Source organism: Musca autumnalis, unplaced genomic scaffold (assembly GCF_047663935.1).
Source record: "Musca autumnalis isolate F117 unplaced genomic scaffold, ASM4766393v1 scaffold_157, whole genome shotgun sequence".
NCBI classification, from domain to species: domain Eukaryota; kingdom Metazoa; phylum Arthropoda; class Insecta; order Diptera; family Muscidae; genus Musca; species Musca autumnalis.
In genome coordinates, this window is record NW_027411708.1 from 12,012 (window position 1) to 25,635 (window position 13,624).

Below are 13,624 nucleotides of genomic sequence, written 5' to 3' on the forward strand. Positions count from 1 at the left end.
CTAATGATTTAATTTTTTTGAAAAAAAATATGTGAATCGCTTTATTTTTGGAAAACATTTTTAACATTTCACAATTCCAGTTGGTTTTAGGTTGATACATCTACCTCTCAATTGTGCCATGAACAGAAGCAAACAATTTGTATTTACAGTTGTATTTGGAGGAGCACAAACAATTGTTCATTTCTGCTTTGTCGTGTTTGCTTCGCTTTCACCATAAAAAAAAATCTGAACTATTTCTTTGGCCTTTGATTTGCAGAAAAAGTATTGTTTATAAAAAAACAGCAACAACAAAGAACGAAAGACAAACGGTTAGCCGTATTTATTTATTTATTTGTTTATTTCTGCACAACAAGACATAATGTTTTATAAGTTATAGTGCAGTTTTCTAGATATAATTACAAATCCGACATATATAAAAGGTTTAATTAAATTATTAGGTAATATAAAAAAATTAAAAAAAGAATGTAAAAAATTACAAAAAAAAATTTAAGTGAAATATGCTTTGATCACAAATAACATGTAAAGAATGTATAAGTTTCGAATGTATACTCATTAGGAAAGAACGCTTTTGAGCATGTTTTTCAATTTTGTTATGTTGCTAGTACACTGTAAATCGTATGGTAGGGTATTCCATAGACGTATAGTATCGATGAAAAATTGCCTTTCAGAGAACAAGCTTCTTCGTCTTAGAGGAATAAGCTTTCTGCCCCGGTTGGATCTTGCAAATTGTATCCTTTGGAATAAATACTTAGGTGTTTGTTTGACAATAATCTTGTGTAAAAAATGGAGAGCTTTCATATACAGCAGGGAATCAAAGCTAAGACCATAAAGAGAATTGGTAAATTGTGATATATGTTCAGTTCTCTTTAAACCATAAACGTAACGTATCACGCTATTGTATGCTACGTTTAGTTTACGTCGACTTCCGGCGTCGCAGTGCGCAAAAAGTTCACATCCGTACAGTATACCTGGGACTAGAAATGTTTTTGCCAGGAGGCAGCGTATATGTAGTGGTGTATAAGGTTGTGTAAACAACAGCAAAAGTTTGCCCTGCCACTATATTAATATGGTTCGACCATGTCAGCGAATTGTTAAAAACAACAACAAGATTTTTCGCACTGGAAACTAGAGCTACTTTCTCACGATTTATTAGTATTTCAGTATTTTGAAAATTAAGTTTTTTATTTTTATGTATTATTAAACATTTCGATTTGAGGGGATTGAGGCACAAACCGTTTGCATTGGCCCATTTACATAATACATTCGCTAGGTCTTCATTCAATTTAAGAACGCTCTGGTCAATATTCTTCAGATGACTGCTTAGATAAATCTGTACGTCGTCCGCGTACATGTGAATCCGGCTATAAGATAGGTTACGTGGAAGATCATTTGCGTACATGGAAAAGAGTAGTGGGCCTATAATCGATCCTTGGGGTACACCTTTGTTAATCGGTAAAGACCTGGATTTCACGTTACCTAAATACACAGATTGTGACCTATTATATAAGTACGAGATTATAAGGTTTGTGGAGGTAGTAGAAAAATTAAAAAGCCTTCTAAGTTTATAAGGCATAGTGTGGTGATCTACGGTGTCAGAGGCCCTTGAGTGGTCAAGGAGGACGAGAAAGCAGACCTGGTTTTCATCAATATCACTCCTGACAGACTCTGCAACCTCTATTAGCGCGGAGGTACAGCTATGACCAGCCCTAAACCCAGACTGTACATCACACAACAAGGATTCTCTTTGTAGATATTCTGACATTTGTATATGCATGACTTTTTCAAGCACCTTTGAAAAGTAGCACAATAAGGCTATAGGACGAAACTCTGTGTTCGACTTAGGGACTGGAATAATCTTAGCATGTTTCCAGAGCTCGGGGTATGTACTAGAAGTAATGATGGTATTGAAAAAGTACGTGAAATATGGAAATAGACGCGGCAGAATTATACGAATAAACATTGGATCCACTCCATCTGGACCAATGGCATTAGATTTCACTTTTCCAAAACATACGACTACTTCTTCATGAGTTATGCATCGGAACTCAAAACTACCGTAACCTTCATTACCATATGTGTGCTCATCGTCATTGCCATAGAAGGAAGGATCTGCATTAACTGAAGGAATATCAATAAATTTTTATTCAGCTCATCTGGATCACCATTATATAAACATTTGTCTTACTTTTCCCAGCCCCTTGTTCACTAACAACATTCCATTTACTTCTTGAGTTTATGGCAGAACTGAATCGGTTAAAATAGTACTCAGTTTTGGCTGATTTTATGCATTTGTTTGCTCTTTTCCTCGCCGAACAAAACTCTTCATGCAATTCTGGAGTTTTATAGCGCTTCCAGCTGGCATACGCTCTATCCCTAGCATTTATACACATTTTAATTGATGAATTAAACCAAGGTTTGCTATTAGCGGATTTTCTTTTTGTTATAAGAAGAACTGTTGAGTTGTACAGATCATTAATATTATTTAGAAAAAATCCAAGTTACTGGTCAACAGAAGTTAAATCATACAACTCATCCCAGCTGATTTGGAGAAGGTTTTCCTCTAAATTCATGTAGTTTAAATTTCTGTAATCTCGAACAGAATAAAATTGTTCTTCTTTTTCTTCTATATTAAAGTTATAAGCAAGAAATATTAAATCATGCCTTGAAAAACAGGAAGCTGTTATTTGATCATACATAAGAACATTGTCGATGTCATTAACATAAAACAAATCAAAAAGTGTGTTCGCTGTTGTGGAAAAATGGCTAGGTATTAGACTTTATATTAAACTTAGCATTAAGCTTGGCTTTAGTGAAAATCGCTACTCTCCCACCTCGACTTTCTCTGTCGGACCTAAATACTGTATATCCCTTGATATTTATTAAACTGTCTGGAATAGATGTGTAGAGCCATGTTTCTGAAACACAAATGATATCGATACCAGAGTTCTCAAAAATATGTATAAACTCGTCAGTTTTATTCACAAGACTTTGTGCGTTAATATGACAAATTGTTAAACCGTTTTTATGTTTGGATAATATGCTTACTAAGCTCTTAGTTACATCCATGGAACCTCTATATATATTACCCGTATGACTCATAGATAAAGGATTTAGTAGTTGGTGAGGTACTAGCAGCATAAAAGAAAAAAATAAATGATATCTATACAAAGAAAGTGATCAAAGCATGTACAAATATAGATTGATAATGTGTAAAATTGTGATTAGAGTTTAAAATGCGATTTGATAAATAACAAACAGTGTGGCCATTTTAGCATTTTGACAGCTAAATTTAGCATTATTTTTTTGTATTTAGACGCAAAATTTCCATTTAGCATATTTTTTAGCATTTTTCAATTATTAATTTAGCATTATTCTATCCACTAAATCTCAAGTATGTCAATACTTTTTTTTATAAAAAATCTGATAATTTCTAATTGACAAAAGAAAATAAAATAGTTACAAAAACAGGGGGTTAAAGGAATGAAATTGTGAAAAGCAAATTGAAATAAAACAATGAAAAACGTAAAGTTTGGACGGGCAGAGCTTTTTATATCCTTCGCCATGATATATTCTGAACTAATAGGGAATAATTAGATTTTTTCTTTTTGTTCAAAAAGTATCAACGTTTTTTAGGTGGAACTGTTTTTTGACCACTGGAAACGCCAAATGTCTAAAATTTCAGTCAGATAAAAACTTATAACTACCTGAAATCGGGCGGTAGCGTTATATGGGGGTATGCACTCTACTTGGGTTATACACACAATTTTTGATGGAAAGTTTTTAACTGCTGGAAACTATAAATACCAAATGACATGCAATTTTGCCCGAAAATGTGGATAAAAACAAGCAACGACAGGAATTTCCAAAACGTGGACCCTATGTCCATAATTTTTGGCGGTGAAGCTTTTGGAACCTTAAATCCCAAATCATATCTAATTCGGCCTGAACATGAAGCCAAAAATAGCAATCGGCCGGTATCTTTATATGGGGGCTATACCAAAACATGGACCGATATAGTCTACCTTCGAACTTAACCTGCCTGCAAACAAAAGACGGATCTTTCTAAAATGTCAGTGTCCTCTCTCAATTTTTTGGATGCTAGAGTGATTACCACAGGCGGACTTACGTACATAAATCGACTAAGAATTTTATCTTGATCAAGAATATATATATACTTTATAGGGTCGCGAATGATTATTTAATGCGTAACAAACGTAAACACAAACTTAATATACCCTTCATACTATGATGGAGTGTATATTTTCTTAAAAAAATAGTTTTTAAATTTAGCATTATTTTTTGGCATTTTAATATTTATTTTAGCAATTTTTAGCATTATTTTAAAGCTGATTTAGCTGCAAAATTTTTTTAGATCTGGTCACACTGATAACAAAATGTAATTATGGCTAAACTTGGATCTCACTGCTTTGCTCATTACCCATAGTCCGAAAATCTTCAATAAATTTAGGATGGTATACACATATGGGTTCCTTGCTATTGAGACGTTTAATATAAACAAGCCCTCGAAATGTATATGCCACTTGTATAAGGCCCTTTTTCTTTATGTGAATGGCATCTTGCAGTAGTTGAAAGTTGGTGTTGGAAATATTTTCGTTTATGTAATATTGTTTCAGTAGTGCGATTCTCTAAAACATTTTTTGAGCTACCGACAAAAATCGGTAAAATTAAAACGCAAAATTATAAATGTTTTCAAATGTGTTCAAATAAAAGTTGACAAAACTCTTGCTATCGGTAGAACTTTACGACTACTATTTATTCGTCGTTAACTTACCGACAAACATCGTTAATTACCGTAATTATAAGCATTTTAATTTTACCGACAATTGTCGGTAACCCAAAAAATGAGTTAGAGAATCGCACTACAGGTCTAACTTATTGTTATTAAGCTTCCTGTAGCCAGCTACGCATTTAAGAAAAAAGCTCTTATCGTATGGCGACATGAACTTGACGATAATAACACCATCGGGAGAATTAATTTTCTTCGTATTATTTCTATTTTGTAGTCGATGGATTGACTTAATACGAGGCGCATCAACTTTAATAGAAGTGCATATATTACCGTAAATTTCATTAAGGTTCTCTTCTTCATGGTGAGATATACCATTGATGCCGACTTCGCATGCTACGTGGAAGTCTCTTGTCTTAAGAGTTGCATTCGTAGTTCAATTATTTCGTTATTCAACGGTTGAACATAGTCAGCTGCTTTCTCCAGTTGAGAGACACGATCATTCTCATCATTTAATTCCGCTCTCATATCACATAGTCTCCTATCTATGTCATTTACAATGCGATTTTCGGTTTCTTTTAGTAGTAATTTAATTTAAACTGTTCCATTAAACGATCGCTTAGCGAAACGGTCGTCTAATATTTCAAAAAAAAGAAGTGGAGAGTCTGATAAACGTGGCGTTTTTGAAAAGTTACCGAGCGAACGTTGAAATAGGCTCTCCCTGTCTCTTTTAGGGGCACGTGAATTTTTTGCAGCAGTTTCATCTTCAAATGCCAGATCTTATTGTGTATGGTTGGCTTCCGTTTGTTCAAACATTGTGAGATGACTTGTTTATGTTTATACGGACAGAATAGTTCAAATCAATGATTGTTTATTGTAACAACAAAAGATGTTGCAGACTTTTAGGCGCAAGTTATAATTGTTTAGAGTTTTGTAATGAGATTTCTGTTAAGATAGATAACTGTTATAATAACAAAGAGCTTTTGGAATCTGTTGGACGAAAATGTTTTGACAGCTATCACACCGCTAATGAAAAAACAGGGATTCAACCTCTCGTCGTCTCTCCTGCGTCTCCTATTACACGATACACACCTCTTTATTATAAAAGAGAATTCCGTAGCCGCGAGAGCACTGTTATTACTCTCGTTGACAAACATCCTCTATCCATCCATGAAAAAAAAAATGTTCTAAAAATGTTTTACCCAAACGTATCAAATTGAGATATGTTACAAATTGCTGCAAACATATATTTGTTTGCAACCGGTCCCAAACATATATTTGTTTGGATCCAAACATATTTGTAACATAAATTTTTCTGCGTGTATTAGCATAGGTCCACCATGGTACAATAATACAGGTAGCATTATCACGCCAGCTGATGGTAACATAATGTGTCAATTGCTTTGAATTGATGTCAAATTTTGACATCTTATGTTGTCAACAATTGCCGATGCGGCTACCTGTGTATTTGTACCATGAAGTCCACGTATGGGTTTAGCCCCCATATAACGGTAGCAACCTATTGCAGATGTTTTTAAGTTTGCGCCGTTTCATGGGACTAAACCAAAACCGTAATTTTTCATTCAAAAAACGTCTGCACCGCCCGATATAGGGTACATTTTCTGTGATTGCTAGTTAGGATTCCCTGTTGTCAGAAAACTTCACCAACACAAAGTATGGACATTGGTACTTTCGTAACATTGTGGTTGTTATAAAAATGTCGGCCTGGCCGAAGTAAACGCTGTTTTACTTGTTTAATTTTGCAATGTTTTTTATAAATACATATCAATTGGTAGAGGCGAGAAAAAGGAAATGGGACCTACTGGAGGAAGCCCGTCGAAGTGGAAATATTAAGATGCTGTGCATCGGATAATTGGAAGCAATGCGGCAAATAGTGCGGAAGTGTTCGAGTCTTTTTTATTTGTGAGTATTTCGTACATGTGAATACATTAATAACATTTTAACAACAATTTTATTTTATTAGGAGGAGGAAAGTACATCAGATACCCAGACATTTCTAGAAATATAACTATCACCATCGCCGCTACCTTCGTTTTTACCGCCACCATCTATTGATGCCACGCTCACATCACCTATCACTTCTTCGTCCTCCTCTGCGAAAAAAGAAATAATTTGGGCGAAGTTATAAAAATTATGGAAGAACAAATTGAAATACTAAAAAGTGTGGTTGAAGAGAGTCAATCTTTGGCAAATGAAATAATTATTGCCATCAGGAAGCAAAATGATACAGGCAAAGAGTTTATAAACTTAATGAAAGCCTTAATAGATAAGATTTAGAAATATCAATAGAATTTATGCAATGGTAATGTGAAAAAAAAAAACAAAAATTGATCTCTTCAACTTGGAAACATTTTTAATAAATTATCCTATTTATGTACTCCAATTCAACTGTTTGCACTTACTACAACTCAAAGCTATTGCATTCTTAATTATCGACGCTGCAACGTCGTTTTCGCCAATTCTTGTTGAGTGGTTGGGCTGGATTCGTGTATTTAATTGTCTGATAGCATTATCCATCCATGTTGGAGAAACATCATCGTTTTCCATTTTCAAAAAGTTGTGTAAAATGCAGCATGTTTTTATGACGATGCACTATAGGTAATTTGACCTGTTTTTGAGACAAAAATTAATAACAGCGGAATTAAAGGATTTTTTAAAATTTTACATTATTTATGTTTAAAAGAGAGATAAAACAAATATTTTTACAGATAAATTAGGATATAACGAACAACGGTTATAAGCAACTACATATATAACGAACAAAGCTATTTTTTCCAATGCAATTTTCATTAGTTTTCTTATACACAACAAACTGTTGAAAACGATAACGGTAGTAAGTAACAAAAATGTTGTCCCCGCGAGTAGATTTTCCAATTTAAAACGCGATAATGACACTATTTTGAAAAATATCATTCATATTAATAAATTTTGACATGTTCTCTTTTCAATGCCAACTAACAAATTGTTATTATTAAAAGTTGCAATATCGACTTTTTGCCTCAAAAACTGGGCAAATTACCTATAGTGCGATGTTGACATTTTGTGGTGCTATTTTTAAGCTTCTAACTATTCTACTAAATCTAGCTTTTAGTTGCCCAAATGCATTTTCAACTACATGACGACATCTAGATAGTCGGTCATTAAATATTTTTTCCACGTCTGGTTGATTTATTGAATATGGAAATGGTTTCATCATATAGCGCGATAACCGAAAAGTAGAATCGCCAATAAGCAACACAGGCACATCGATGACTCCAATTACTTTGCTATTATAGGCAAAGATTTCAGCGCTTTCATGAAATTTCTTTAGAGAACTTTTTTCGAAAATGTATGAATCATTGTTTTTCCCACTTGATCCAATGTTTATATATGTGAACTTTGATCTGCGATAGCATGAAATGAAAAAGTGTTCAATAACACTGAGCGATACAATCAAATGGCAAGATTATGATGTGGAACTAATATATGAGACAGGTGTATCGTAGTTTTGAAAGTTTACATCGGGAGGTAACCTAAGTATGGGGGAAGTTCCCCCAATTTCTATATTTTTGGAAATATTATCTTTAAGATTCCTTGGAATTATCTACATAAAATGGAAGAATTAAAAGGAATCTTCAAGTTACTATTTCCAAAAATATGGGGTTAACTTTCCCCATACTAAGGTTACCGCTTGGTGTAAACTTTCAAAACGCCGATACACCTGTCTCATATATGAATATTATCTCCGTTTCAAAATCTTATCATTTCAAAAAAATCATTTTTTGCACAATGATAGTTTAGAGGATGATATATCTGTGATCACAACTTGCTAATAAAATCACCGAATACCATTTTTATAGTTGTGATAATCTACCGCATATTCTTTTTTTGGATGAATTTCTATGTGGCATCCGTCATCAGCTCCAAAACATTGCGGAAACCCGAGATTCTCGAAGCCATCAACAATTCGCTTAATTTCATCAGGATTTTGAGGATAGGAATTTATACAGTGGGACAGATTACGGTATATTGCATTGCAAAAATCTATAACAATTTCCCCAACTGTACTACGTCCCACACCGAATAAACTAAACTAATTGTCATATATTCGGCTCTCATATATTCGACCCCAATGCAAACGAAGCTATTGCAACTTTCTTCTCGAGTGGATGCAATACCTCATTATGGTGTCCAACCTTTCGATTATTTTAACTTTTTCACACGCTTTGTGGAAAGCATTCCAGTTGAGTCGAAAGTTGTCTTTAAACCTGTTATCATCTATCGCTAGCACGTCACGCTCCCAAAAAGTACTGTTGCGGTCCTGTAAAAAAATGTGTGCATGAATATTAGAGTAAATTTTGGGAATATAATACTTACAAATTTCCACATCAGCCTTTCTCTTATTTCCGAATGTCCCACGGCGATTCCGAGTTGTAGCAACACGTTCTGATTCTTGGTTGCTACCTCATGCACGATTTTTAAATAATTTTGCAGTTTCAACAATAACAGTTTTAGTTTTTTTTTCAAACAAATGCTGTTTTTCAAAAACAGCATAGACGCTAATCTTATTTTTATGTTTACATACAATCAGCTGTTTTATAAATGCAGAAACTGTAGTCTGTCAAGGCAAAAATTTAATTCAAATTTAGATGTTTTTAATGCAAATCAACTCTGCCGTCTGTCTAGGGTATAATACGACAACAAATCAGTATTGCGGAAGAAAACGTGTCTACATCAAAAGCACAAAATAAAATATTAATGAGACTAGCTGATGCCGCAGAATCTCAAGCCAATACAGGATGCTGCCAATAGGATGAAAATTTGATATTTTTACATGTATTCTAATAAGCATTCCTTAAGTTTGCCATTTATTAAATAACCATATACTAGCTGATCCCGTTGCTATTCGCAACATCCGCTAATATCCAATATGAATGACTAATTTTAAATATTACTAATTATATATGTATGTTTTAAATATATAGCAAATACATATCGTCTAAATAAAAACTCTTTGAGTACGCATAGAATTGCGAAGATAGTTTTTAGTCCTTTTAAAGTATTTCCGTGTTTTAAATTGACTATGCTCACTGTAGTTTACCCGACTACAATACATTTGATTTTTATATGACGATCCTTTAATGTTTAGATATTCGGCAGAGACTTGTAAATATTATGTGCCAATTACAACTACTTCACGAATTAAGCCATATTCCAATTGAAGAACAATACAGCCGAATTTACAACTTGGCATTGTGGGTTATCTTATAGTAGCCTTATTTTCCAACAAACGGAAATTAGATTTTTGTAGTTAGCAAAAACCTCAGGTGAGCACACGCTACCCGTAGAGCCCAATATTTATTTGGACTTCAAGAAAGGAAACCGTTAAATTGGTCCTACATGTATTGAGTGACTAAAGTGTTCAAAAAACAATACATTTTTTTATAAATAGATCTCAAGTTATATTTGGTTATTGTTTCAAGAGATATTGGACATATAACTAGTTAATGCACACACATTTTAGAGATTTGTAGCAATATATCTTCTTATTAGAATTGCCCTTGCCTCATCTTCGAATTCACGATTGTCGTTTGTACTAGCATGTTTTTTATTGTAGCGCCTTTTGGATTTCGAAAGGGTGTCATTAAAAATGGCTTTAATTTGTAGCCCGAATCACCTAATGATAAAATAATCTACTTTAGAAATATATTTGCATATTTATATGACGGTTATCATACCTAGTATCCACGTATTTCTTTTTCCGTTGTCGAACGAATTTTGTAACTTCTCATCGACAATGCTTTGTTCCCAAATAACCTTTGAGGAAGTAAGAGATGTATATGTGCATGTCTTACTGTAATAGTCCGTAGTTATAAATAAAACACGTCTGAATTATTCTCGAACTCCGTAAAAAGTAATTTTTATTATATTTTCATATTTGATATCCACATGACATTATTGTCTATGCTACCGATACTACAGATACTATTATTTTTTTTTTATTTTATTTTTTTTTCAAATTTAATATAAACAAATTATTCTGATTACATTCGATACTCCTGGAATCGTATTGGCTTTTGACATCTGCGTTTGGCTGGCAATAGTCGCCCCTGTTGCGGCGATCCCAAGTCCCCCGTTGGCAATACGATCGAAGGAGATTGATTGCCCGTGGTTCGGGCACAAGGCTTTGATTTATTTCCTTCGTTCACAAGTGGATTGAACGATGATTCATTTATACTGTCGTCAATTGAAATTCGTTTAAGATGTGCAACGTTCCGTCGCTTCCTTCTTCCATTTTCCGTCGATTCAACCAAAGCTTCAGAACCACTCCTTTTCAATACTTTGTGTATGTTTGGCTCAAATGGTGAGTCTAACTTATTCATCACAACCTGCCGTTTTATATCGATATGCTTAGCATTTCTCTTGGAATCTGCATATACCTTTCCTTTTTCTTTTTGTTCTTTGTCACGATCATGCAGCTCTTCGTCGATTTCCAATGGCTGTGTTATAGTTGGAAGCTTATCTCTTATCTTCCGATTGAACATCAATTCGGCTGGCGACTTCAATGTTGTTGAGTGTGGTGTTGATCGATACATCAACAAATATTTCAACAATTCTGCTTTCCAGTTGCTTGACTTATTTTCAGAACCTTCAATAGTGACCGATTTTGCCGCTCAACCTCACCATTTTGCTGGGGCCAGTATGGTGTCGTGTTTATCAATTTAATGTTGTTTATTTCGCAGTAATTTCGAAACTCAGCGCCAAACTGTGGTCCATTATCTGCCGTAATGGATACTGGAAATCCAAATCGCGCAAAAATGATTTCCAATCGATTTATGGTTTCCATTGTATCGATCTTTTTCATTATCTCGACCTCCATGAAACGACTGTAGTAATCAACGGTGACAAATAGGTGGTGACCCGAAGGTAATGGTCCACAAAAAATCCACCGCTAGGAGCTGCCACGGTTCTGATGGTAATTCGGTTCTGCGTATCGGTTCTGGATTAGACGGTATACTAACGAGGGTACAACCTTGACACCTTTTTACCATGGCCTCAACATTTTGATCGATTCTAGGCCACCATACTTTTGCTCGTAGACGTCTTTTCATTACCGTCATACCTGGATGTCCTTCATGGGCCAAAGCTAGTACACGACTCCGCAAGTCCGATGGAATGACAATACGTGTGCCTCTTAATAGTATACGATCTGCAAAACTCAATTCTGTTTCATATACTTTGTATGATTCAGCAGCACCAACCCATTCTTGATTCATAATTGCATTTCTTACTGCTTGAATTTCATGGTCGTTATCAGACGCTTGTACTATTTCCTGAAGCTTCATCGCCTTTGGAGTTACATGCGATAGCAGCCAATTGACATAATAATCTGAGTCTTCGCACCGTTCTCCAGTAATTTCAATGTTTGCTATTGAACCAACGGCCAGCCGCGATAGTGGATCGGCTATATTTGACTTACCAGGGCGGTAGATTACCTTGTATCGGTATGATTGTAATCTCAATACCCATCGTTCGATCCGTGCACATGGCTTCGATCTCGGTGCGAAGATTGTCTCCAGTGGTTTGTGGTCGGTGACTAGTTCAAATAGCTTTCCATAAACGTAGTAATGGAATCTTTCTACTGCCCATACCAAAGCAAGGGCTTCCTTCTCTGTTTGTGCGTACCTTTTCTCGATAGCGGATAGACTGCGACTAGCGTATGATATTATACGTGGACCTGATTCGTTAAATTGTATAAGAACGGCACCTAGTCCCACTGGACTGGCATCTGCAATAATTTGGGTACGATCTTTGGTACTGTAATACCCAAGTGTTTTTTCTGTTGACATATACCGTTTTAAATCATTAAAAGCTTTTGCATGAACTGAACTCCATTCAAATTGGGTATCTTTGTAAGTTAACTTGCGCAGAGGATCGGTAATTGTAGCTAAATTTGGTATGAATTTTCCCACATAATTTACCAGACCCAAGAAACTACGTACCTCTTCAGATGTCGAAGGTTCTCGGAACCGTTTGATGGCATCTACTTTATCAAACGTAGGTGTGATCCCGTTTGGCGACGATCGATGGCCAAGAAACTCAAGCTCTGAAACTCCAATGACACATTTTTTTTATGTTGAGCGTCACATTAAATTTTCGAAGACGATCAAAAACCTTTTTCAAACGTCTATCATGTTCATCTTTCGTCTCCGCGTAAACAATAATATCATCTATAAAATTAAGACACCCGTCACACCCATTTAGTACTTGTTCCATAATTTTTTGAAAGATTTCTGGAGCGCATGTAATGCCAAACATCAGCCTAGTATAACGATAGAGTCCACGCTTAGTTATAAATGTCGTGATTTCTCTTGAATCAGGAGCAATTTCGACCTGGTGGAAGGCCTGCTTAATGTCCAATTTGGAGAAAAATTTACCGGTGCCTATATGGGGTAGAAAATCGTCTATCGTTGGTAACGGGTGATTTTCTCTACTGACCGCCTCATTTGCTCGACGCATATCGACACATAGACGTATATCATCTCGTTTTGGCACCACGACAACCGGAGAAACCCATTTCGAGGGGCCATTCACCTTTTCAATAATACCTTGTCGTAACATTTCTTGAATCTTTTTGTCGACAGCTTCCTCGAGTGGAGCAGGGATACGCCGATACGGTTGTACTATGGGTTTTAAATTTTCTTTTATCGGTATGTGAACTATGATACCGGCGATTTTGCCAAGTTGATGATCATCAGTTTTCCCAGTAACTTGATTGATGTTATTTCCTATTTTTAATACTTGCAAACACATAGCCGTATCGCGCCCTAATAAGAGCTTCCCTTTTTCATCAACAACATAAAAATCTGCTATAGT

General features: G+C 35.1%; 1 protein-coding gene and 1 pseudogene across 1 annotated transcript; one reads left to right on the forward strand and one right to left on the reverse strand.

Annotated features, from left to right (window-relative positions):
* Positions 1 to 6,464: 6,464 nt before the first annotated feature.
* On the forward strand, positions 6,465 to 7,061 carry LOC141391846 (uncharacterized; annotated as a pseudogene).
* A 726-nt stretch (positions 7,062 to 7,787) lies between these two features.
* LOC141391847 (uncharacterized) lies at positions 7,788 to 8,930 on the reverse strand. The gene is made up of 3 exons (XM_073964538.1): positions 8,926 to 8,930; positions 8,590 to 8,835; positions 7,788 to 8,187 (listed from the first exon to the last, which is right to left on the reverse strand). Exons 1-3 carry the CDS (start codon positions 8,928 to 8,930, stop codon positions 7,788 to 7,790), a joined length of 651 nt encoding a protein of 216 aa, XP_073820639.1.
* Positions 8,931 to 13,624: the final 4,694 nt, after the last annotated feature.

Coding starts and splice junctions, on each gene's coding strand:
- LOC141391847 (XM_073964538.1), bottom strand. Junction 8,188..8,589: donor AACTATAAAAATGGTATTCG/GTGATTTTATTA, acceptor TGTATCGCTCAG/TGTTATTGAACACTTTTTCA.